This window comes from Pleurodeles waltl, chromosome 1_2 (assembly GCF_031143425.1).
Source record: "Pleurodeles waltl isolate 20211129_DDA chromosome 1_2, aPleWal1.hap1.20221129, whole genome shotgun sequence".
Lineage (NCBI taxonomy): Eukaryota > Metazoa > Chordata > Amphibia > Caudata > Salamandridae > Pleurodeles > Pleurodeles waltl.
Genome location: NC_090437.1, coordinates 694,383,085 through 694,409,682, shown reverse-complemented (window position 1 = coordinate 694,409,682; position 26,598 = coordinate 694,383,085). Strand labels below are relative to the sequence as shown.

Below are 26,598 nucleotides of genomic sequence, written 5' to 3'. Positions count from 1 at the left end.
AAAGGAGCAATACAAAATGGATTCTTACAATCGACCCTTTTTGAGTTTTTTTCCTCCCTGAACATAACCAACGTTTTGAAAGGAGTTCTAAATTTCCTCATATATGTTGAATTTTACTCCTACTTCCTTGGAACTGCCATTCATAGGGACATAAACAACCAATGGGTATGAGAAACCAGTATCTGTAGTGAGAATAGTGGGATCAATAGCCATTAGGGAATTTATCTCTTCTCTCTGCATCATAGCTCGATTGGTTTCTTGTATTTTAACTGGAGGAAATTTTCACAATTTTAAACAGGAACAGAAAGCAGGTAAGCACTGTACTAACAGACAGCTTAATATAATAGCTATTATTATAAAAAGTATGTCTTTAAACAACCAGCCCCACCCGCCAAGCCAAGACCATAACCATGATAAACTTAAATTGCCTCCTTCATATTGGCCCCCCTTTTCAAATACCTGTACTGCTTCTTTTATTTTCCCAATATCCAATTCTATCTCTGATGATTTGTTGACAAAGTAGCAGCATTTTTGCTGGTACTGATGTTGGATTAAAACACATACTCCTCCTCGTTGTACCGTAATCAAATCTAGAGCAAGACGATTTTGTATCGCCAATTGGGCTGCAGAGTTTATTTCTAGCTGTACACTCCCTATGGCCTCCCTGGTGGCATTAAATGCAATGGTTAATTCAGCAGACATGTTCATCATTGCCAGCTGTAAGTCGATAATTGCAAATCCTGGATTAAGAACATGTAGTACTTGAAATACCCAGTTCTTTCGTTCCTCCAATATGGGCGTCCCTAGTTTGTACCTATGAGCAAAACTCCCATGTTAAGGGGCTGGGAAGATGATATATTTGATATCACAGTAATGTTGGGTGCCAAATATGCCAGTGAACATATCCCTTCCCAGTTTAGAGGGAGTACTTTATATGCAGTTCTTCCACATACAAAATACATGCCTCCATGGATTTGTGAATTTATAATACTGTATTTTATTCGGGGCAAACCCACACCCTCGGGTGTGTCATGCGCAGAACTATTACAATACTTGTAATCCGCCCAAATTTCATTTAGCAATGATACATTTGCCCAGGGTGCAACATAAGAACATCTAGCCGTCCAGAGGGGGCCAAGGAAAACCCGGGACAATATTACAGGTGAATTCTTCCCATTTCTATCTCGTTCTCTAGAGGGATCATATAACAATCCTTCTGGATCTACCAGAACGTCATTTCCTTCCACCGTCAGGTTCCAATAATTTACAGTGTAATTTTGCTGAGTTCCTTTAATTAATGCAGTCCAATTCCTGTCTATTTTCTCCTCTCCTTCAAGATCCCAATTCCCTGTTTTAATATCAAATAACAAAGTGTAAACACATTGTTCAGGTGGGATCTTCCCCATGTATTTTGCCTCTGGGTTTTGCCCGTAAAAATAAGTACCAAAATATATGGGAAACATTTTAAGTGTGGCATTCTCTCCAGGAATCGGGGAAAGCTTGTATTCTGCCTGGGTATTAGGGAGCAAAACACACCTAGGGTACCACTGATATTCTCGTTGGTCACATCTCCAAGTGGTATTTGGTACAAGACACACTTCCCCTCTTTCATATTCGCTTGGTGATACTGGTACTTCATAAAGGCCTATAGGGTCCTCAGGGTGTCTAGACAAGTGCCGGCAAATCCAGCAGTCAGTGAGACTTAATGTCTCAGCCAACTTTCCATGAACCTTTATCAATGGATGTAAAGTGGGATTTTGCAACAATGATGCAACACCGCTGGACATTATACATATTAACATGAGGGTCACTAGGTACTTCATTGTTGTTTTGTAGAAATAGTTATAAGACCACTCTTCTCTATTCTCTCGAGGGATATTTGTCCTGCCAAATGGATATATTTTCATAATTTTATTCTACTCTCCTCCTTGTTCCTACAACCTTTCTATGGTGCCGTTTTACTCGTCTCAGCCACCTATGTGTGTTCAAAAATATACCCACACAATTACCAAATATGCAAATGCTAAATATTGAGACCACTATACTAATAATCATATATGTATATATACAAATAAGCGAGTTTCCTTCAATGTTCACAACCCACTAGAGTTCAGCAACGCCGTGCTTCCCACTCTAGCAGTTCGGCTTCACTAGTTGGTCCATGAACTAGTTTTTCGAATACTGGACAATAGGTGTTGGCTTGATCCTAGGTCCCTTGACCACTCCTTGTCGAGTTTTTACTCCTGAAGAGAACTCAACTCCCAGTGAGTAAGTCGCGATACTTCAAAGTTCGTCTTCAGTATAGTTTGTCAGTTTTGTTCAGTGTTTCAGCAAAATGAGGGCAGAGGCCAGCAATTGAAATCAGATTGGTGGTGTGCTGGGTACTTAACAGAAAAAGGCACCTTCTTTACCGCTGGGACTACAAACCGCACCAACCCTAATGACTGGCCGCTTCCGTAGAACTGGTACTTGGTTTTTCTCGCCAGTCACAGAACTGTTAACCCCACTTACACACTTTCTTATCACAGATAATATCGTTGCACAAGCTGCATCCCACTATGCTTGTGTTCTCGTTGAGACAGTTGTTCTGACCAATGTTCTGGTGTCGTTGCACAGGCTATTCACCCGTGTTCTTGTTCATGCTGAAGTTTTAGTCATCACAATAATTTAAAACCTCGTCGTCCAAGGTGTGCGTGACAACAGTGAGGATAGCTCATTTTAATGCTGGTACATCTGGGGCATCGGAAATGCCTGTGGCGGTGAAAGCGGGGAACTGTATTTCATGAAGGCAAGCGTACCGTATTCTGCTGAGCAAAGGATTCCTTTCAGAAAATACCTCAGTTTGCAGTTCCAGGCTGGGAGCTATCAGGGTGATGTAAATGTAGCTTTTCGTAGGGGTCACCACTTTACGCACCTTCAGAATTATGTTCATTTGGGTGGGCGAGGACGCAGATTGTATTGAGGAGTTTGTTGATCTTCAAACAGCAAACCTTCGTCACTGGGTTGCTGTGTCACCTCAGGAGCAGAAATGGTAGTACTTGAATCATGTGGAGGTGTTTCCTGTCTCCCTACTTTTCTGTAATCAGGAGAAAACGGTAGTTCTGCTGCTGGAGTAGATTGCAGTGGAATTGGTGCACGCTTACAATGGCTAGCATGTATCCAGTTTTTCCTTCCTTCTACTTTCACTGCTGTCTGTGTTGCAAGCAGTACCTGGGCTGGCCCCCGCCACCTGGGCTGAAGACTGTTGGTTCTTTGAAAGTTCTTTGTCTTAAGCCAATCCCCCGGCTTGAAAGGGTGACCAGGGCCTTCGAGAGGAGTCGGTAGGCTGGCCTTGACCTGTTGGTGGATCAAACGCAAATCTTTAGTCAATTGTTTACAATAGTCTACAAACAAAGGATATTGTACTTCAGAAAGCTTCTTTGGTCATGGTACCCCCCCCGATATTGGCTGGCCTTCCCATGACTATTTCGTAGGGGGATAATCGTGACTTGCTACTGGCAATCATCCTATTGGCCATTAATGCCAGGGGCAAAGCATCTGCCCATTTTAAATTGGTCCCCGCACAAATCTTAGCTATTTTGCTCTTCAAAGTGTAATTATACCTTTCTACAAGGCCCGCTGATTGTGGGTGATTTGCAGCATGAAATCGTTGTTTGATGTTAAGGGCGGTACAGACTTTTCCCATTACCTCATTAGCAAAATGACAGCCATTGTCACTCCAGACTAATCTTGGTAATCCGTATCTAGGGAAGTACTCTTTGAGTAATATCTTGGTGGTAGAGAGGGCACCATTGTCTTTTAATGGGTAGGCCTCTATCCATTTTGAAAAACATACATACTACCACTAACACGTATTTCAGTTTGTTGCATGGTTCCATGTGGATAAAATCCATCTGTATAGCCTCAAAGAGGAGGTCAGGAGGGGCAAAATGGCCAGGGGGCATAGGAGTCCCTTTTCCTGCATTGTGCACTGCACACACCATACAACTTTTGACCAGGTTATTAGCAGCTTTGGATATCATGGGATTACTCCAAACGTGGTCCAAAGTTGTCTTGAAGCCTTGGGCACTGATGTGTGCATGACTGTGGGCCATAGTGACCACAGCGTGTACATAACAATTAGGTAACATCCATCTTCTTCTGTCTGTGTCATCTGTGTAACAACCCTCACTGTCTGGTCTACCGTTCTTCTCCCACTGTTCCCTTTCCTCTGCTGTTGCTTCTGCTTGAATATCTCTCACACACTGCAAGGTATTTTCTAATACTTCATTCTTGGGCTCCCCCCGATACTACTCTCAACGTATGCATTATCAAATGCTGCTTGTGCTGTTGCTTTCGCAGTAGAATCTGCAAAAGCATTTCCTCGTCCTATATCATCAGTAATTTTCTTGTGGGCACTACACTTAATGATTGCGACCTGACGGGGCAAGCCGCGAGCATTAAAAAGTGCCACAATCAAGTTGCCATGCTGAATGGTAGTGCCATGTGACGTGATAAAGCCTCTATTCGCCCAGAGTCGCCCAAAATTATGAGCTACTCCAAACGCATACTGGCTATCATTGTAGATATTAACACTAAGATGTTCACTTATTTCACAAGCTCTGGTGAGGGCAATTAATTCTGCAGCCTGTGCCGAATTTTGCGTGATTCTGCGAGACTCAACCACTGTTTTTAATGTGGTGACGGCATAGGCTGCAGTGGTTGTACTGTCTGGTAACTTGAAGCAAGACCCATCTACAAACAGCTCTCCCTGTGGGTCAGATAGGGGAGTATCTGTCAAGTCTACCCGTACCTTGGTTTCTTCCTCAGTGGCAAAAATGCAATTATGATCGAATTCCACATTGTCCTGAGGGAGGGGTAGTAACATAGCTGGGTTCAAGACATTGCACCGCTTCAAAGTAATATTTGGACTGAACAATGTTAATTCATAACCCGTTAGACGAGCACTGGTGAGGTGCTGCGTCTGTGTCTTGTTTAACAAAATATCAACTGCATGAGGAACCATCACAGTGAGTGGATTTCCACCAACAAACCCTTCACTTTGTTTCACCACAGCAGCTGCAGAAGCCACTCCTCTAAGACAAGTAGGCAAAGCTTGCGCCACAGTGTCCAAGGTGGAAGAGAAGTATGCACAAGGGCGTTGTCTCCCACCTTGATCCTGTGTCAAAACGGACAATGTACAGCCATGCTTTTCATGCACAAATAAAACAAATGGTTTGCTGTAATCCGGATTACCCAATACAGGAGCAGAGCACATCGCCTTTTTTAATTCCTGAAAAGCCTCCTCACATCTATCAGTTCAAGGTACAGGAGAGGGCACATCTGAAAGTGTCCGAGCAATCAATGGTTTTGCTATAAGTGAAAAATGAAAAATTTGAAATCCACTGTCTACAAAAGGATGTAAATCCCAAAAATGCTCGGACTTCAGAAGGGGTGTGTGGTGCAGTCATTGTATGAACCAGTTTTATTCTGTCTGGATGTAATCTCCTTCCCTCCTTAGAGAGAAGGTGTCCTAGATAGGTGACCTCCTCTCTACAATACTGTAATTTTGGGAGGGAGACCTTATGGCCCAGGGATGCTAAATGATGTAATAATGCAACAGTATCAGTCTTACATTGTGTCATGGAATCTGAGGCAATTAAAATATCGTCAATGTACTGCAACAGTGCAGAGCCTGAAGGTGGATTGAATTGGTCTAGTTGACGTTTAAGACATTGACTATATACACTCCGGGACTCCACAAACCCTTGAGGAATTCTTGTCATTGCGAAAGATCTACCAAAAATTGCAAAGCTGAACAAATATTGGCTTTCTTCGGCTATTGGAATACTGAAGAACGCATTCTTCAAATCGATGATGGAGAAATAACACGCAGAGGGTGGGACCATGGTGAAAAGACTATTCATGTCTGGGACCACAGGAAACTGGGGAATGACTATTTTATTTATTTCTCGGAGATCAATAACTAATCGATATACCGTGTTATCAGTAACTGATTGCTCAACATCTGATCTATTAGCATCATTTTGTTTCTTGACAACAGGAAGAATTGGACTGTTACAGGGGCTGCTCACTATTTCCTTTATTACACCTGCATGCACAAGATCAGAAATGACTGCCTTGACCCCTTTTTCGCTTGCTTTAGGTAATTTGTATTGAAGAACACGAGGTAACCGGGCACCTGGTTTGATTTTTATTACAATAGGGTCGATATCCATAATGCCTACATCATTTTTGCTTTTGGCCCATAAGCGAGGGTCTATTTCTGCTAGCTCTGGGGGTAAGTCGTATTCCTGTGAGAACATGTACCGGGTAAGGGCAACACTATCCATAGTTACATAGACACCATCCATTGAACAGTGAATAACTGCATTTAATTTCTTTAACATATCTAATGCAAACAAGTTTTCATTGCAACCTGAGGTTAAAGAGAGTGGCATGTGTACTGTAAATGGTCCTACAGTTACTCTCATAGGTGCTGAGATGGGGCTCACCACGGGGATCCCAGAAATCCCAATTGATGTGGTATGAAGCCCAGACATGGGAGCCCCGGGGACTGCAGAATGTGCAATAGATGTTCTAGTGGCACCAGTATCTAGGAGAAACTTATGGCCCTCTCCTTCGATTTTTACATCGATATAGGGACCACTCTGATCTACAGGAATACTTACTCGCCCCTGGCCCTGTCTGTGGCTGTCCTAATAATTGTAGGATTCAGAAAAGGAATCATCAGTATAATATTGTCGTTCAAATGCATTGTCAAAAATATTAGTGTTATGCGGGACCTGGTTTCCATTCTGCAAATTCTGACCATTTCTACCTCTTCCTCGCCCTTGTGTATTACCTGAAGCGTTCCCTCTCTCAAGTGACATACTTTGCCTTCATTCCAGTAATGGGCAAGTATCACGCCAATGGCCATCTTGTTTACTGTAGGCACATTGGTTGATATTCAATCGGTGGTCTTGGGGTGGTGCAGATGCACCTCGCCCTCGACCCCTTCCCCGTCCCCTTGGTGGGCCACCCCTTGGCTGAGGGGTTGTGTCCCGCTGGGGATATGCCTGCTGCAATAGTACCTTTTTCTTCAATTCTTTTACTGACTTCTCATTCTTTTCTAATTCTTCCTTATACCTGCTCTCATAATATTGTGCCATCTGTAAAATCACTGCCTGTCCCTTCGTCATCCACGAACTCTCTGTTGCTTTTAATTTTTGTGATATTTCAGGTAGAAGGCCATTAACAAAGCGTTCCACAAATAGCGTGACACCTGTTACGGTGGCGAGGTCTTGACCGCTAAAATCTATGAACGCTTGTTCAATTCTAGTAAAATAATCTGGGACATCTTCACCTGTTTTCTGTTTATAAGTGGCAAGTTTTCCCCAGTCCACAGTTTAAAGGGGAATAACAGTTTCTAATTTAGTCAAAATTCGGTTAGGTAAATTTAAAATATCCTGATGAGGCAAGGCTCCTGGTGCCCTGCGTGCTTCATGTTCTTCTAAAAAAAAAAAACATGTAGCTCCCAAAATAGGCGCATCTTCTACTCTTCCAATTTTATGCCATACTTCAGGGCCCAATTAGACCCCCAAAAAATAATCAATGTCTTTGAGGGTCATGGTGGTGGTGGAAATTGCACTTCTAAGGTCACGATAGAACCCAGCTGGATTCTTTCGAGGATCCGGCAAATCTTTTTTTATAGCCATCACCTCTTCCCTTTTCCAGGGGACATGGACAAACTGAGCCATAGATACCGGAGGCGGTTGGTTGGCGGCAGCTGCAGCTGCAGCTGCGAGTACAGCAGCAGTTGGAGGACCAGGATGTACTTCCCTCATTGGGAATCCCTTTTCATATATTTTTAGGACTTGTTCTCTAGCTAAAATGCAAATGCGTACTCCCTCTATTAAGTCCTCACCCTCAAGTCTACAGGCTTCGCTATCACGCCAAAGTTGGTATAATTCTTTTTGATAAGGGACGGGGGTAGAGTCCCTATTACCACAGCACCAATCTGTTTCCAATTTTTCAATCATGTACTTAATTGCTAATTGCTGTTCGAAATGTGGCATATGTTGTACTGTGTGCATAATATCGGTATGAGTGTAAATAGGATTTGCCATCCAAGTCCCTGACTGATTTTTGATAACCCGTTTTTCATCCTCACCAATAGTGGAGCGTGTACAATGGGCCGAAATCGGCTTCATACGTGTGCTCCACATGGGCGATAGTGTATGAATGGTTGTATCTTGTTGGCGTTGTCTATTTGGGGTATTAGAGGCAGAGGACCTTATTGATAAACTTGCAGTGCTGGATGGTAATGGTGGAGCAGAGGGCAGAGACATTTGGACTTGGACTGGGGCCTGTGATTGCTGTGGCACGTGCTGATGTGGTGCTGCACCTGGATTTCTCAAATCTTGCCCTTGCCCTTGCTGCTCTTGCTGTGCCCCCATGATAGGTTGGGCTACTGCAGGGGGGGTGTAAGGTGGAGGTGCAGTGGGGCTTTTATCTAACATCTGTAGCAATACCTCATCTTCCTCTAATGCATGTTTGGATTCTGTCTGCTTTGATACATAACTTCCCTCCACCTGGGCTCTATGGACTATGGTTTTCCTTTGCTCTTTCTCTACCAGTTTATCTGTCTTAATTTTTCTTTTAGTGGCCTCAGTTTCCCATTTTCTGTATACCTCAAACATGTGTTGTCTAGCCTTTTTATGAAACAAACATTCCTGTAGGTAGGTTATTGTCTTTAAATCAAAAGAACCATCCTCTGGCCACTGGAGGTCAGGACAATGTCTAGTATATCTGCGCCATATACTGTTATGCAAATTATTCTCTAAACCATAATCCTTTAACATGTCCCACCCTGGTGTTCCCTCTTTTGGGACCGGTTGTTTTTTTATCTAAACGTGGAACATGATTTTGGCGAAAACAACGACATAGCCCTTGCCAGCATTTTATATTTCCCATATCTAACCTTTTAAATTTCAAAATGTAACGTGCAACAAAGAAACTTTTTTTTAAACCCCTTTTATCAAATGTTTACCAACTTACAAATTGGTCCAGGCCTGGACAAAATATTAAAAATTAACAAAACACTTGTAATACAAATTGTCAAATGGTACCTTGTACAAATGCAAATTTACCAAGAACTAATCATTCCCAAAATTGATAACAGTTATCCAAAAACAATTATTCTCTCAAATGCAAGTTAAAGCAGACAAATAGCCAGCGAGGAACAGTCTTACCTGATTATCTGCTTTTCCTGGATTTCTCTCCGGCCGCCCATGTCAGACTAATCAGTCAAGTTAAAAACCAATGTTCAGTGTCTTCGCTGGGACGTCGTGAAAAGCGGGGAGAGGCCTGCCCAGAGGATAAGATGCAGCTGCTTTGAAACTAAGTCTTTGTGCAGGGGCCCCTGGAATCTACACCTCCGGAACGGCGTCCCCCCACTGGCAGCACGTCTCGTGACAGCGCTACTGAAGACATCCACTGGAAGGTCCCTGTTCGGGCGCCAAATTGTAAGGCATGTTTTTAAAGATACTTACAAATGCATTTACAAAGGAGTTTTGACACGGAGAGCCGGAGTGAAAAATCAATGACCAAAGGTCTATTTATTTTTGCTGCAGCAAAAGAGGACCGATTTACAACTGGCATCCCTGGCCCGAAGTAAAGTGTGCCAGCATGGAGCGTTTAACAGTGATATTTATACTCATACATCAAAGGATACATAAAGTATGTAAATAATGATATACGTCATACAGATATTTTAAGGAGGTAATCAGTTTCCACACACCGGTTCCATTCCCTGCTTTGTCCTCGACTCCCTTCTGCAGCTGCCTGACTTCCCACATTCTTGAGACCCTTCAAAGGATTGCGTTGTTCAAATGTATAGATATCAGCCTTTCCCTCCCCAAAATACAACAGCCGAGGTTGGTTAGTTATTTTTACCACATGATTATAATGAGTAACGTGCCCCAGCTAGGGAAAGAAATCAACTGCAAGCCTGTGATGTGGAGCCAGGCTTATTTTACTTAAACAAATATACATAAGATAACATATGTGATAGGCAGTGCGTTCAGAGAGAGAAAACTCAAACTACATTTGTTAAAGGAAAAGGAGCAATACAAAATGGATTCTTACACCTGGTGGGCTGGGTTGGGTCCCGCTGAGCTGCTCGTGGTGTCTGTGGTAACTGCTGCGATTAATCTTTCGACTGGTGAGCAGCTTCGAGTGCTGCAGCACCCGGGCCAGTGTTGCCCATCCCTGCCAACCCTGTGGGCTGACAAAGTCGGGAGGAACTACGGCATGTGCAAAATTTGACTTCAAGAAGTGCATTCATTGCCAAAACATAATGAATTGAAATGCTACCCTTGGCTTATACTGAGGCAGCAAGGAGGCAGGCGGACCCATGACTCACCTAACTTAGCCTAGTAAACTGTCTCACAGCATCATTCTAATTCCCCATTGGGTGCTGACAATGCCAGTTTAATTTATGTGTGTGTCAGCCTGGGGTGTGTCTGTACAGTAGCAGTACTCGCAGAACTGCAAGCTGACCTAGCCAGCCCCCTTTAGTCTCTGCTCTCAAGGAGTGGTGCGCACCACGCTGACAGCCACTGCAGCTCAGGCGATCACGCATATAGCAGTGCTCTGCTTGACAACTCACAAGGCGCTTGAGCTGCGTGTGGGTGTATTTAAAAAACTAACCTCGAGGAGAGCTTACAGTTGATTATGCTGTACAGTGGTCAATATTTTATAACTAATATTTCAGTTCAAGACTGAGAATCATTACTATCATGTGAGGTGGCTGTCCTGAAGCGTGTAAAAAATCATGGGCGTTTTGTTCGACTCCCTAGACTACAGTAAAGGGACAGTGATCCAGTAAGCATGCATTCTTGGAGTACAGTTTTTTATTCATTGCCCTGTGGGCAATGTCACCTGTACCAACTGCCAAATAAATATGTTTTGCACCTGGGATTAGCTTGTGTTTTAAAAGTCTTGCTTAAAAAAAGATTCCAATAGCCCTACTAGCCTTTTAGATACATGCAGGGCCCCCGAGTTATGTGGCAAAAGGGCCAAAATATGTGCCAAGGTTGACCAATTAATGTGGTAAAAAAAAGTCCAGTTATGCGTTTACAATGCCAATAGCTCCAACTCAAGTAAATACGAGACCTATTGCATTGCACATGCTTGTTTTTTTGTTTCCCTTTACTTGTACTTGTTCTAAGAATCTCTTTGATTTTGTGATTGTGAACGATATGTTTTCTCAGATAATAAAATGATGTTGATGAGGCAGTGCGCGTCTTCTCAACTGAACATTTTTGCATGCATACAGAGCATTGCCAGCATCCAAATAATATATTCTTCTACCGTAGGTCCTCAACAGGCGGTGCGTAGAAGCAGCTGTGATGACAGGCCTGGCTCTCAACTGTAGAATAAACAGGAAGTCCTTGTTTGACAGAAAGCATTATTTCTATGCAGATCTGCCGGTACGTATGCATCTGTGAGACATACTGCACTGCTGCCATTTACAAACGAGTTTTCGCTTGGTCTGTGTCATTTGTTTGTTGTCTCTCCCATTCTGATGTTTTCAGCCTCTGTGATTCATCACGCCATGGTTCTTTTTAATAAAAGCTCCCAGCTTTGTTTAGGGCGCTGTGCTTGATGACTTAAGAGCTTTACCTTGGCTGTTGACTGTGCCGACGTCACGTTCATTTCAGTTTGATACAACTGAATTGAAGTCCATTGTGCCCACTCATTCTTCCCTTACTGCTTTTGAAAGGAATTGACGCTGAGTAAACCAGGCTGATAATGGCTTCGATCCTAAAATAAGTTCACTCCAATCATTTATAAGCTTTATGGATAAAATTAATTTTATGTTTTTACACTAAATCCCAGCAGAACATTGGGTCTCTTGTAATCCGTTAATAATTGTAATAACTCTCTTATTTTGTCCATAAACGTTTTTTGGTTAGTGGTTGAAAACTGTCAATTATTCGAGTTGCACTTAATTTGCGTTTATTCAGAGTTTTATTATATTTCTGTTTCATTTCACCTCCCTTCCCTGCAGCATAAATGCAAATTAAAATACTTTCTTTCAATAGTGGTTTTTCAATGAAACAGTTCAATTCAGTGATGGAATACAATTTGATTTTTTATGTTTTGTTGTAAAATGGCAACAAGCCTGGACTTAAATTCCTAAATTCAGCAAAATGCACATCATGCTCATTGCAGGTCCTCGCATATTTTGAGGCAACTGGTACTTGCTAGCCATTTTGTTGATTTCGTAGGGAGATACTTTTTATTGTGTTTTATAGGTTGTAACATTGATAATGAATGCAGCATTTCGCAGGACTTCATTTCTGTAATAGCAAATGGAAGTAAGCACATCCGAGCCACAGGCCCATAGAAAGAGAAACTAAGGGGAAAGTAGTACAACCCATTGTTATCATGACATTTTCTAAGTACAAATTGAACAAAGAGAAATATAAAAACTTTGTGGTTACACTGCAGTGAGGGGCATACAATTGCCTCGTGTATTTGGCATGACTGGTTGTCTCGATCAGGAAGTCCGATCAGACATTAGTTTATGCAGTGGGAAAGGGATCAGTAGTAAGCTGGCACATACCCGGTATTGATGTTTACTTACCAAATCATCTGTCCCCCTTTCCCCCTCCAAAAGTATTTTCCCCATACATTCCCAGATCTCTTCTCTCTCCCTGTCTGACATGAAAGAAACTAACACCTGGCCTCAAACGTGTGCTAACCGCTGCCTATGCTGACTGCTTCTCCTCTCTGGTAATGCCATGCTTTCGCATTTGCTCAATTTCCTGAGTCTCTTCTGCCTCCTGTTCTGGGAGGAAGCCTTTGCAGGTTTCCACATTGGCCTGTTCGCTGTTACAAATGCCAGGCCCAGAAAGGTATTGCTTGTCTTTTTCTTCTTAGCTCATGGAAGGCGTCCCAACAAACAGCATTCTAGGATTCAAAGTTCTTCCTTAGCTAATGTCCTTATCAGGTGTACATTTACTCCCTTCCCATATTGGATTATTACAAGATATTTCCACACCATATGGAAAAAAGGTGTTAGCGTGTCCCTTTATGATCATTTATTACACATTAGGACTCGTTTTAGGCTAATGAATCTTTTGACCCAGTTGAGAGACACCTTAGGACGAGATAGCTAATCAATATGTCAATCAATACGTCAATAATGTCATCAATATTTATTACCACAATGTATTTCACTTTAGTCAAAGACATTAATCAGCTCAAGACACCACCATTACCTTGCAGTCATGAATAACCACACCAGTTTAGTAGAATTTTATGAGTTTTATTCCCTATTAATTACAATTCTAAAAGCAAGTGTGTTAATCTCAAACCCAAGAAACAAAATAGCATGGTCACAATATGGCAACTCTGATAAGATTTCATTAAGGCAAGAATCACAAACATTAGAACATAACACGGCATGTACATAGATCAACTTTAGCAGAGTGTCATTAACGCGTCAGTTCAACAAAGCATAGATTCAGTCGTTTGTCTATTTGCGTCAGTTTAGTGAACACCTTCCTAACCACTGATTAGCATTGGCATGTTGGGCTTCATGCAAAACAATTTAGAACACCAATTTGGAAAACATCTAGCTATGGTCTCTGTCAAAAGTAAGCAGTTGGTACCTAGAAAGGAAAAGCAAACAGACAAATCACAATTTCATTGTCATAGTTACCCTCCAAGGTTTAGGTCAGCACTCAGGTTCAGTCTTTGTCTTCAGGACATCAGTTGATTCGCCATCAGTCAAAACTCAGCTCTGGGGCAAAAGGGGCACTTCCCTCATAAGGAGGCAAAGTGTAAAATGGGCAATCCAAGAAAAGGATGGTTTTAAGTAAACCAATAAGTCACCAAACAGAGTGACAAAGTTTCTGGATAAAATCAATAGCATTCCCTAACTCATTCTAAAGGCTCCCCGTGTCATGGGTTTTTATCCCTTTTTCATTGTACATTCCCCTAAAATCTAATTGGCTAAGGGGTTGCACCCCACTATCTATACCCAATTAACTTTTAATTAGCTCATCGAATTTGTCGCCCCACAATAGTTCACAAGCGTTTTATTGGACCACATGATTGACGTCTTCAGAGGTAGCACGTCTGGTATGATTTCATCCTTCTGTAATTCTTTGCACATCTTTTGGTCAGTAGCTCCATTGTCTGCACCGGTTTGAGCGACCTTGTACATTATACTAATCTACACTGTTTCATTTTGACTAAAACATTTCTACAAGCAATATGAATTTCATGTGAACGGATCTACTATAGTTACATTCAGCTTCTGGTTGAAGAAAAACAAGAGTTCATGTCCTTTTGCGAGTCAGCACACTGCACGTTAGAAAAACATTTTTTTTTTTTTTTTATAAAGAAATTTTATTGATTTAGCAAAAAGAATAAACAAATAAGACAATTATACATATAGATGAATGGGCGCCAACGGGCACCAAACAGTGGTCAATCCCAATGTCCCAGACGACACTTTGTGCGCGTAGATTGTGCATCTCTACGGTGGCGTGTTTCGTAAGGACCTCGTCCCATATAGGGTGGGGGTAAGGGGGTGTGTGCTCCGGCTCACCCTCTTGGTATGTCAGTCAGTTTGTAGGGGGAGGGTATTCTGTTGTGGCTTCCCACTTCCCCCAGACCTTGTTATATTTTTCGGGACAACCTCTAGCCTCGTATACCAATTTTTCACATTGAGCACACCAGTCCACCCCCGTCTCCATTTCGTCAGAGCCGGTGCTTTATTGGCCTTCCAGTCCGCCATGATGTCTCTTTTGGCTACTAGGCATGCCACCCCTAGGAAGGTTCGTTCTGGTCTTCTCAGTCCAGAATCTTCCATGATACCTAGCAGGAATGTCAATGGTGTCAACTCCGTGTCTACCCGCAAGGCCGTTGAGATCTCTTGCGATATAGCCCCCCAATAGGTTTTAATAGCTGGGCATGCCCACACCATATGGAAGAAGTCGGCATCTGGGCTCACACACCGGGGGCAGTCAGCTGTGGGTCGGAGACCCGCCTTGTATAGTTTGGCGGGTGTAAGGTAAGCCGCATGGAGATAGTAAGTCTGAATTAGTCAGAGACGAGTCGTCATCGTTAAGGTATGAGGAGCTGCCAGTGCTTCATTCCAGTCCATCTCTTCCAGAGGACCCACCCATCCCTCCCATTTCCGACAAAGCCCCTCCAGGGAACAGGCGGTGGTAGTGGTCAATGTACGATATATCTGGGAGACGCCTTCCTTACCCAGATTCCCCATCAATGCCCTCCTCTCCATAGGGCTACTCTCGGGAATGTTATCCCCTGTCCGGATCTGTGTCAGTAGGGGGTGACGGACCTGGAAATATTTATGGAATTGCGTCTTGTTTCGCGAAAAGGTTTCCTGGAGGCCCTCAAAGGAACGCATGTGTGAGCCTTCCCATACATCTCCCAGCGTGGAGATATCTATGTTATCCCATTTCTGGAATCCTTCCAGGCCCGCCACCTCTCTTAAGTATGTCCCATGCCACAGTGGGGTCTGTTGGGTAGGGCGCCCCCACCATCCTGACACCTTCTGGGCCGTCCCCCATCCCTGTAGTACCACCCCGGTCACCTCTGGGACCCCACGCGAGATCGGGCCACCGTATAGGGCATCAAAGATCCTAGGATAACTCAGTGTCTGGAGTTCCAGCCGGTACGCCGGATCCGTCCATCCTCCCCCCATCCAGTCATTAATCACCAACAACTGCATCGCAAGGTTGTAGTAGTGAATATTGGACATTCCCAGACCCCCTTCATAGACATCTCTCTGGCAAGTTTTAAGCGCCAGACGGGGCCGGGTGCCACTCCATAGGAACTGGCGTGCTAGCGAGTCCATCTCTTTAAACCATTTCATGGGGATAGGGTGTGGGAAGTTTTGGAGGAGATAGAGGAGCCTGGGAAGAACCATCATTTTATAGAGAGCAATTCTACCAAGTAGGTTGAGGGGGAGGTCCCTCCATCGTTGGAGATCGTTTTTGATTTTTTTGGTTGAAAAACACATTTAATATGAGAGCCAGGCAGCTAGGCTTCGGCTTATGCTAACTTAAGGCCTACAAGATTTATTTAGCATAACTTTAATAACATAATCATTAATAATTAGTATAAAACCATTCTCTAATATAAAAATTCATAAGCGTTAGTAATTTTCATTAGTTCCCATATAAATTGACGGCCACTCCCCGTGGTCACATTTCAAGTGCACGTTTTAGCAAAACATATTATCACGGCTTCTATATGGCATTATTATACATTAGTTCATAAACATTTCATGTTAATACAGATTATATAAACTACACTCTCTCAGTCCCTCCTCTGATGACATTCGTCCTCACACAAACCTTTCCCTTTCAACCTTTAACTTTAAATTTTTCACTTTACGCATAATGCGCATTTCAACATCTTGTCCTTTGTGTGAACTCTCCCAAATTTCATTAAACATTTTCTCCCTTTCATTTTCTTAGTTTCTCCTATTTCGTTTCGTCCAATTTCTTCTAAAAAAATTTCATTAATTTTACATGTTCCCCATAAACCCAATAAACAAATTAAGACAATTAATAAACCTCCTAATATTTTTCCAAGTTTTCCGTTCCAAATATTACTAAACCAGCTCCCTACTCTGGCAATTCCCTTTCCAACTTTCTCCCAAACTCCAGGCTCCTTCAAATCCTTCAAATCTGCACTATCTCTAGTTAGGTTAGTAAGCATACCTCTAATCTTTTTGCTATTATCTGGAATAAATGAGCAACAATGGCGCTCGTTAAGCATCTTACAGACTCCGCCGCTCTTTGCTAAAAGAATGTCTAAAGCAAGCCAATTTTGAAGAGTCATAGCTCTTTCCGCAGCAAGTTCAGTATCCATCAGGAGTATAGCCCCTGTGAAGTTTGTCAGCATGTTATCTACAATAGTAGACAACTTTCGAATCTTTATGGAGTTTAAGATAACCCCTACTGAAGGAATTATGGCTCCAAATATGTCACCAACGACAGCAGCCGCTGTCTCTCGTTTTTGTCTAGCATGTTGTAATTCAGACATTTTAGGTATTTGTTTTAAGTCATCAATCTGGTAAATCTTTGGGTAGACTATCCCCAAATAACATGTCCCATACCATCCCTTAGGGAGATGGTAATAAGCATTAAGCCCACAAATATAATAGATCCCAGGGATCGCTGGATCCTGTCCATTTAACATGAATGTCCACTTACTCTGAAACAAAAACACATGCCTGCATTCACTCGTTCCCACAAATAAAGTGTCATGATCAGATTTCGGCCTATATATACAAAGCCTTCCTACATGTAATGCATCTATAGCTAATTTGCCTTGCGTCTTTATTGCGGTGTAAGCATAATCATTTGCATATGTACGTTTTTCTAATCCTTTTTCTAGCCTTTCTTTCAGAGCTTTGCATCTATCATCAGTGTGATCTAAAAAACTTTTTTCTACAGCTGTTAATAAGCAGGTCAGATTGTAGCGGTGTGCATAAGCTGTCCCGAATGTCAGTGTCGGCTCAAAGAAATCTCTAACTAATTTTATACTATGTTCCTTAGCTAACTTATTCAAAAACTCAATCACAGGCACAAAGGAAAACACTACATCCAGATTTGAATAAAAATATTGCACATGTTCCTGGTCATAGAATCTTGTTAGTAGCAAGCTACAGCTTATCCCGTAGGTTAAAGGCAGACTATGATAAGTGACCCCTTCTTGTACTGATGAAGGAATCTTTGTACACACATAACAGTTACTCGCATCCATAGTATCAACATACTCATTCAGTAAGCAATAGAAGACATTAGTAGAGAGTTCCCCCTTTGAATTAGTTCCCTCATGCAAATATTTTGTATCTTGCCCAAACTTTTCCCACGGAGTTAGTGTAGCAGTCTCAGGTTTTGAGGCATTGTTAGTCACTTTCTTATCCAACCATGGCATTCCCACAATCACACCTATAATTATTATTGCACACACAATAACCAATGTAACACTTAACCAACCACACACTTTACCCTTTTTGCTACTACCTCTAGTGTAAGCCATGATCTGTAAAGGATCAGATAGCAGAACAATTCAAAACAAACAATCAACTTGAGGACGATTTAAAAAGCTCTTTTTTTTTTTTTCTAATGTAAAGTCTCCCTTTCTCTCTGCGTGTATTTACAGCGTTTCACTCACCCCAGGACCCTTCTTGTCAAATCAGGTTAGCAGCTTGTCATAATCGGTTCTCAGAGTCAATTCAGGTTTTATATGTCACATCCGGTAATTTATAAGTCTCTTTTCTCAGCTTCCAGCTTTCAATTTCAATCTCAAATTTTAACAGTCTTTTTCTGTTTGAATTCAGGTACTGTAGTATTGGCCGGGTACTTCTCGATCAAAACAAAATGCTAAGAATTCTTGTTGCCATTCAGATGTCGTTGCATATGCCCATTCAGGACCTGCGTACCTTCTGTTTGCGACTCTTTCTTTTCAGCCTGCGTTCACTCTGCAGTTCTCCTTCACTTAGATCCTCTTTTCTGGTTGTATCGATTTCTTCCTCTATTGTTCCACCTGGAATGATCTTTTCCCTTGCAGCTTGTTTCTTTGGCCAGTTATCACCCTTATGCGTTTTCTTCCTGCTTGGCCTTTCAGGACGCTGAACAGCACCCTCCTCTTGTGCTATGGTGTTTTCTCTTGACGGACCTGCAATTGGCTCAGGGGGTGTCTGTGTGTTTTGATCTCCTTCTGCTTTCTCCCCCTCGTCTTCTGGGTCTGTAACGGGTTCAAGCTCTAACCCGTATCCGTCTACTTCTGGGAGAACCTCTCCTTGTTGCGGTTCTCCGGCTGCCTCTACTGAGATAGGCTCATCGTCACCTCTCTCGAACTCGTTTACTGTTTGAGGGACTAAGCTGTCCTCAGTGGGCTCTCCTACAGCCTCAGTTTCCCTTTGAATACTCTCCGGCCCTGAGACTTCCCCCTCTGGAGCTGTTGTTTTGGGCACTTCAAGTTCCTCCTCAGTTGGACATGTCACCTTCTTTGTGTGACTGGCATGTATCCAATTTGGAACACCTGCACATTTCACAGCAGTGGTTGTTGTTAGTATTACTTGATATGGCTCCTTCCAACGCGGCTCCAAACACAACTTCCTCACATGCTTCTTGACAACCACCCAGTCACTGGCTTGCAGAGTGTGACCTGGATCACTAATCGGTGGCAATGTGTTAGCCTCCACCTGGTGGGAAAAAGAGCGGACCACATCAGCTAGACCCTTGCAGTAGTCCAACACCATATCATCTGTGATATTCACAAGAGCATTTGCAGGTACTGCGGGCAACTTCATAGCTCTGCCCATGAGTATTTCATGGGGAGATAATCCTGTCTTCTTGTCAGGTGTGTTTCTCATTGACATCAACACTACGGGCAATGCATCTGGCCATTTCATATTGATAGCTGCGCACATTTTTGCCCTTCTCGATTTCAAGGTACCATTCATCTGTTCCACTAGTCCTGATGCTTCGGGCGGTAGCTACAATGCAGCTTTTGTTCAATGTCTAATGCAGCACACAAGAGCTTTATCACCTCATTATCGAAGTGTCTGCCCCTATCTGATTCTAAAGAGACCGGAAATCCGAACCTTGGTATTAACTCTCTAAGCAACAGCTTTGCAACTGTGAGACTATCATTTCTACGTGTGGGGTAGGCTTCAATCCAGTGACTAAAAACGCACACACTCACCAACACGTACCTCAAGCCTCCACATACAGGCATCTCAATGAAATCCATCTGCATCTTGCTAAACGGACCTCCAGCTCTCCCTATGTGGCTCCAAGTTACCACAGTCCCTTTTCCTGCATTCATCTGTTGACAGATGATGCACCTGTGACAGGTAACCTCTGCGGCTTGTCTAAATTTCGGATTAAACCAGTCAATTTTGAATAACCTGATCACTGCATCTCTCCCAAGATGTGCTTGTCCATGGTACAACCTTGCAAATTGTGACAAAAGACTGTTTGGCAAAACCAGTTGCCCCTCTTCTGAGACCCACAAGTCGTCAGCTCTTTGTACACCTTGCATTCTCTGCCAGGAGCGTTTTTCCTCTCTGCTAGCACGACCCTGCAGTGATTTTAGCTCATCTAGGGCCAGATGTAGCAAAATGCTAATTTGCGACTTGCAAATTGCGAGTCCCTGCGACTCGCAATTTGCAACTTGCAAATTGGAATGCAGTACGGTGTCTCAGACACCGACATCGACTCGCTATGGGGTCGCAATGACCCACCTCATTAATATTCATGAGGTGGGTCGCTAATTGCAGCCCCATAGCGAGTCTAGGCACTCGCAAACATGGAGGCCTGCTGTCGTCAGCAGACCTCCATGTTCGTGACTGCTTTCAATAAAGCAGTCTTTTTTTTTTTTTTAAGTGTAGCCCGTTTTTCTTAAAGGAAAACGAGCTGCACTTAAAAAAAAAAAACGAAACCTTTAGTTTCGGTATTTTTTCAGGGCAGGGAGTGGTCCCTTGGACCACTCCCTGCCCTGAAAAAATATTTGTGGGTCCATTCACAAAGTGGAAGGGGTCCCACGGGGACCCCTTCCAATTTGCGAGTCGGTTACCATCCACTTCAAGTGGATGGTAACTGCGACTCCATTTGCGACCGCATATGCGGTCGCAAATGGAATTGCATTCCACTCCGAATCGCAAATAGGAAGGGAACACCCCTTCCTATTCGCGATTCTGAAATGCATATTGCGAGTCGGTACCCACTCGCAATATGCATTTCTGCATTGGGAAACACGAATAGCGAGTCGCAAACGGCAATTTTTGCCGTTTGCGACTCGCTATTTGTTTCCTACATCTGGCTCCTAATGTCTCAACAACTCTTAATGCAAAATGTAAGCACGTTTCATTTTCCGTTTGTGGTAACAATTCCCACTGATCCTTGAACGATACAGTTCAATGCGCAAAACCTTGAAACTTGCTCTGCATAACCATTTCCCATTGACACAAAGTCTTGTGACTTAACATGAGCATTGCATTTCACCACAGCAATTTCAAGAGGTAACTGAATTGCATGCAACAAATCCTTAATCTGTTCGCCATTTTTCAATGGAGAACCAGAAGAGGTCATGAAACCCCTCTGCGACCACAATTGGCCAAAATCATGTACAATTCCAAATCCGTATCTGCTGTCAGTATAGATAGTGACTTTCAGATTTTCCGCTGCGTGGCATGCCTTAGTAAGGGCAATTAATTCAGCCACTTGTGCGGAATACACTCTTTCGAGCCAGGAGGCTTCTATGATACTGGTGATTGTACACACAGCATATCCGGCTCTCAGTATTCCGACTGAGTCTCTCAAACATTATCCATCAACAAACATAATGCAGTCATTTTCTTTTAGCTGTGTATCTTTAATGTCAGGTCTGGGTTTGGTGCACAATTCTGTTACCTTAAGACAGTCGTGCTCCACCTCCTCCGAATGACTAATTTCAGTGTTTTCAACAGGAAGTAGAGTTGCCGGGTTCAATCCAGTACATCGTTTCAAAGAGACATTAGGCGACCCCAGAATAATTGTCTCATATTGGGTAAGTCGGGCATTTCTCATGTGCTGAGTTTTAGTTCGGGTCAACAGAATCTCAACTGAATGTGGAATCATTACTGTTAAGGGGGGTGCCATCACTATGCCTTCACACTGTGTGAGGCTCTGACCAACTGCTGCGACTGCGCGCAAACAACCCGGTAAGGCTGCTGGGACTGGGTCCAAAGTAGCTGAAAAATATGCTACTGGCCGGTTTGCACCTCCATGGACCTGTGTTAAGACAGACAAAGAACAAGCATCACGTTCATGACAAAACAGTAGAAAAGGTTTTGTGTAATCAGGCATACCTAAGGCTGGTGCCCTACACATGCAATCTCTCAATTCCATGAATGACTCAAACTCTTCCTCGGACAGAATTATGGTATACGGTTCATCCTTACTTTCTTTGCCTGTCAGCTTTATTAATGGCTTAGAGATAATTGAAAAGTTGGGAATCCACTGACGACAGTAGCCCACCATTCCCAAAAACATTCTGACATCTCTCTTTGTTGTCGGGGGGTTCATCTGTTGTATGGCTGTCACCCTCTCCTTTGATATTCTTCTGGACCCTTTCTCAATCAAGTGCCCTAAGTTTTTACCTCTTTCTGACAGTACTGCAGCTTCTTTGGGGACACTTTGTCGGTTCTTTCCCAAATGGTTCAGTAAGGCAATTGTGTCATACCTGCAGTCATCTTTGTTCTGGACGCAATCAGCAAGTCTTCAATGTACTGCACTAGAGTCGAACTAAAAGGCAATTCTAATGGCTCTAAGTCCTTTTTCAATATCTGATTGAAGATGGACGGTGACTCAGAAAACCCTTGAGGAATTCTGCACCAACTATAAGCCTTATCCAGGAATTTGAAACTGAATAAAAATTGGCTGTCCTCATGAAGAGGCACCGAAAAGAAGGCTTGTGACAGATCCACAACTGTGAACCATTCTGCATCACACGGAACCTGGAACAGGATTACTGCTGGATTTGGCACTATGGGGCAACATTTTACCACAATCTCGTTTATTTTCCTCAAATCCTGTACAATTCAGACTTTCCCACAAGGCTTTTTCAAACCCATTATTGGTGAATTACATGGGCTGCTCAATACCTCCTTCAGGACTCCTTGCTTTCCAAAATCCGCAATTATCTGCGACACCTGAATAAGGACATCTTGTGCCATGTGGTACTGCGGCACCTGGGGAAACACTGCATTTGGCTTCACTTGTACTTTAACCGGTTCAACTCCTTTTATCAGTCCCACTTCCTTTCCTGTCAGATCCCACACTTTCTCTGTCACTGTTCCCTGCAATTCAGCTGGCAAGTCAGTTACTGTAAGCATTGGTAATAAGGTTATCAAAGGGTAGTCTTCATTTGCGGTCTCTGCCTCTGATTCTGAAAACTGCCCATCATCCCCTTCATCATCACTGTTTGTTTGAACCTCAATCCCTTCATTAGAACAGGTAATCAAACATTTCATCTTACACAATAAGTCTCTTCCCAGTAGGGATACGGGACTCGAATCGGAGACTACAAACTTATGCAGTCCCTGAAAGTTTCCAATCTCAACTTGAACTGGGTCTGTGATCAGGTTCGTCAAATACTGGTTTGCTACTCCTACCACTCTTATGGTACGCCCTGAAAGTGGTAATTTCGGAACCTCTGCGCTTCTGACTGTAGAGCGTGTAGCTCCTGTGTCAACCAAGAATGAGACTTTGTGACCCATCACCTTTCCCTCTACATAGGGTCCCCTCTGATCTACTTCTAGAGACGCTGCAAGCCTGCACTCCTCACTGTCAGAACTGTCATCCGACCATTCATCATTCATTCCATCTTCACCACGCAATGGGAACTGTTGTACTGTGTTATTTTGACTCATCATTTGACCTGTGACCAGCTGAGGAAGCATCACCTGTTGCTGTCCCATTGGAGCTAATGGTAATTGCATTTGCTGTCTAGGTACCATGGGAACCTGCTGTTGTACTTGCTGCATTTGTGCTGGTTGAACACGCGGCATTTGTATTTGCTGTATGGGCTGTAACCCCTGCATCTGAACCATGTTATTCTGGAAGTTCTGATTTTGACCTCTCAATTTTGGACCCCTCACATTTTGGAATGTACCAACATCAGTGCTTTGTTGAACGACACCATCATGCTCCGCATTTGGGCATTCCCGCTTCCAATGCCCCACACCCCCGCACGCGTGACATGGTGACAACTTTTTCATCCCTTGCGTATCATTTTGAACAACAACAGTATTCAAGTCTGGACCGCAATTCACAAAACCTCGACCTCGGCCTCTCGGTTGCGCCTGAAACATGCAGTTCCCTTGCGATTGTTGTTGTACCATCTGCTGGATTCCATTCCCTTGCATACCTGCCTGCGCTGCCTTTATCTGCATCACCATCACTTTCTCCTTCAGCTTTCTCTGCTTCAGCTCAATCTCGTCACTACAGTATTTCGCATACTGCAACACCTCATCAATCGGCTTCGCTTGCCAACAGATCAAATGATTCTTAATCATCTGGCTAACCTCTGGTCTCAGCCCTTCAACAAATCTGAACACAAGATGGTTCATGTCTTTCGGCTCAATAGTCTCAGTGCCACTGTAATGCTTGAACGCTTTCAACAACCTTTCATAGTAAGCATGGATTGACTCTTTAACCTCTTGTGAGGTCCGGTCGATTTTCTGCCAATCAGTCACTTTCGGCGAAACTTTCTGCTTCAAAAACTCAATCACTTTATGATAGTACTTCATCACCTCCTCAGATGGTGCTCCAGTCACCTTATCCCTTGCTGGTTCCTGCGTCGGCCAATCCACACGTCTCTTGCACTCAAGCCATAAGTCAGGTGGAAGAATAATCTCAAACAAGGTATTCAAATCCTCCCAGAGACACTTCGCAAGCTTCACAAACCTGTCTGTCTGCTGATACCGTTCTATCGGTTTCTCCCTCAACCTGGGGTAATCATTTGTGAAAGACAGAATGTCTCCCCTAGACCACGGTACATGGACTAGAACCCCTCCAGCTGTTTCTCTCATCGGCAACATCTTTACTGACCCAGTGTCCGGTGAAGTTTTAGTCTGATTTGATCCCGGACTGTCACTCTTCTCCTTATCTCTTTTCTTTGCCCACCTGCCTTCCCATTTTTCTAAGGCTCCCCAGATCTGCGCACTTTGCAGTATTTCTTTAAGATGCGCTTTTATTCCGGCCGACCTCATGTGATCAAAATCTTTAGAGTCGAAGTCTAGTCTGTAGCTTCTTTTCAATTGTTTAGTATTCTCAATATCAATATTGTATTTGTCTGCCAGGTTCGCCAACCTCTGATGCACCTTGCCCACTTCTTTAGTGATTTTGGGGCACAGATACCTTAATTCTGCTTCTGTGTATGATTCCAATCTGTTTACCCCTATTGTTCCTTCCACTAGTCCAGCAGCTTCCACACCCAGTCTTACAAAGTTTAGGTACTCCTCTCTCTCTGACCTTTCTGCGGTCACTGCAGTAGTTTGCGAAACATGAGTCTTTTCTAACCACTCTTTCAACTGTTGCACAGAGAAACCTTGCAGTGAAATATTCCCTGCATGCATCATTGGCGACTGTGAGGCATTCGTACTTATTGTCTGTGGGGTTAGCACACCTAGCCCTGCCTGTCTCATTGCCTCCAAAGGTGCTTCAACCGGACTAAGGTCTAACAAGGACCTGGGTCCTTTAGCTGATTGCTCTCCTGGGGCCATTAACTGGGGAGTTCCTATAGATCCTCCTCTTATTGCATCTTGGGTCATTACTCCCTGATCACACATACCAGGCTTACCCTGCGCATACAATGGCACCGGTGGTTCGACAGTAATTGGCAATGATATAGCAGCTGGTGTCTGACCTGGTCCCAAACCCCGCGGAGCAGTAACTCCTAAGGCTTGGCTCATCGTGGCTGGTGCAGGTACAAATGGAGGTCCTGCTGCTGGACTATAACCTGGAATCAGCTGTTGCTGCGGCTGGGGCAGCAATTGTGGAGTTGGCTCAATCTGCACTAACCTCGATTTTGTATATATCGGATCAGGCGGCACTATCAGATTCGTAGTAGTCTCCAATACTGGGACGTCTGGATAGATTCTCTGTATCTGCGGTGGAGGTTGCAACTGTATCTGCATGTCTGGCGCAGTAGGTACACTGACACCATTCTGTATCAAACCTGTATCACCAGTCTGTACTGTATCTGTAACTCCCTTCTCCTGCGTCTGGTTCCCAGGACCCGCACTAGTGCTCGGGGCATTGTCGTCTACTGCATAAGGTGGCGGGCGATCATGTAACAACTGATTAAGAAACTCTTCATCGTCTGAGTCATCTTCTTCTATCCAGGACCTCTTAGTCTCTTTAGGCTTATTTGAGTCTTTGTCTGTCTTGCAGGTGGCTTTCTTTCCTTGTGTCTCGTCTCCCTGTGTTATTGCTGGGAACAATTTGAGTCCGTCAACTATTCCCCTTCTCCACATTTTGCTCTCATTGTCCCATCTAGCCTCAGCTAAGGTCTTTTCTGCCCTCCTCATTCTTCTCTCAAATTTCTGCTGTCTTTGTTTAATAGCCATTAAATCCCAGACTGCGAATGCCTCGTACTGAGCTGGCCTTGGAGGTGGCTTTTGTACACTTAACATCCACCTCAAATTCTCAAACATTCTCGTATTGAACGTTCCGTGCTCCGGAAACGCCAAACATCCCTCCTTTTCTGTCAATTTGCGCCACTGCTTCATCCATAGGCAAGGCGCGACTCCCTTCTCCTCCATTACTATATAAGCTGGAGTACCCTCAGGCGGTGTCGGCTCCCCTTCACTCGCCATAATGTATGCGCCTCCCTTCAGAGGCTCCTAAAAGCTTTGATCAAATTAATCTTTGCATCTTTTCTTTTTATATTTAATCAGGAATGACTTTAATTCCCAGGACACTCTTCACCCACCTTTCTCAACCTATTGCCTCTCACGGACGGCTGCCAATCCGTGCGCGACCCCTCTCGGCAACTGACCTATCC

General features: G+C 43.5%; 1 protein-coding gene across 1 annotated transcript in view; it reads left to right on the top strand.

Moving 5' to 3' along the window:
• The window catches only part of GATB (glutamyl-tRNA amidotransferase subunit B), a 684,248-nt gene that overhangs the window by 260,150 nt on the left and 397,500 nt on the right, over positions 1 to 26,598 (top strand). The window contains exon 3 of the mRNA XM_069242652.1: positions 11,361 to 11,474. Within this exon, the coding sequence (XP_069098753.1) occupies positions 11,361 to 11,474 (114 nt within the window). The remainder of the gene's footprint in view (positions 1 to 11,360; positions 11,475 to 26,598) is intronic.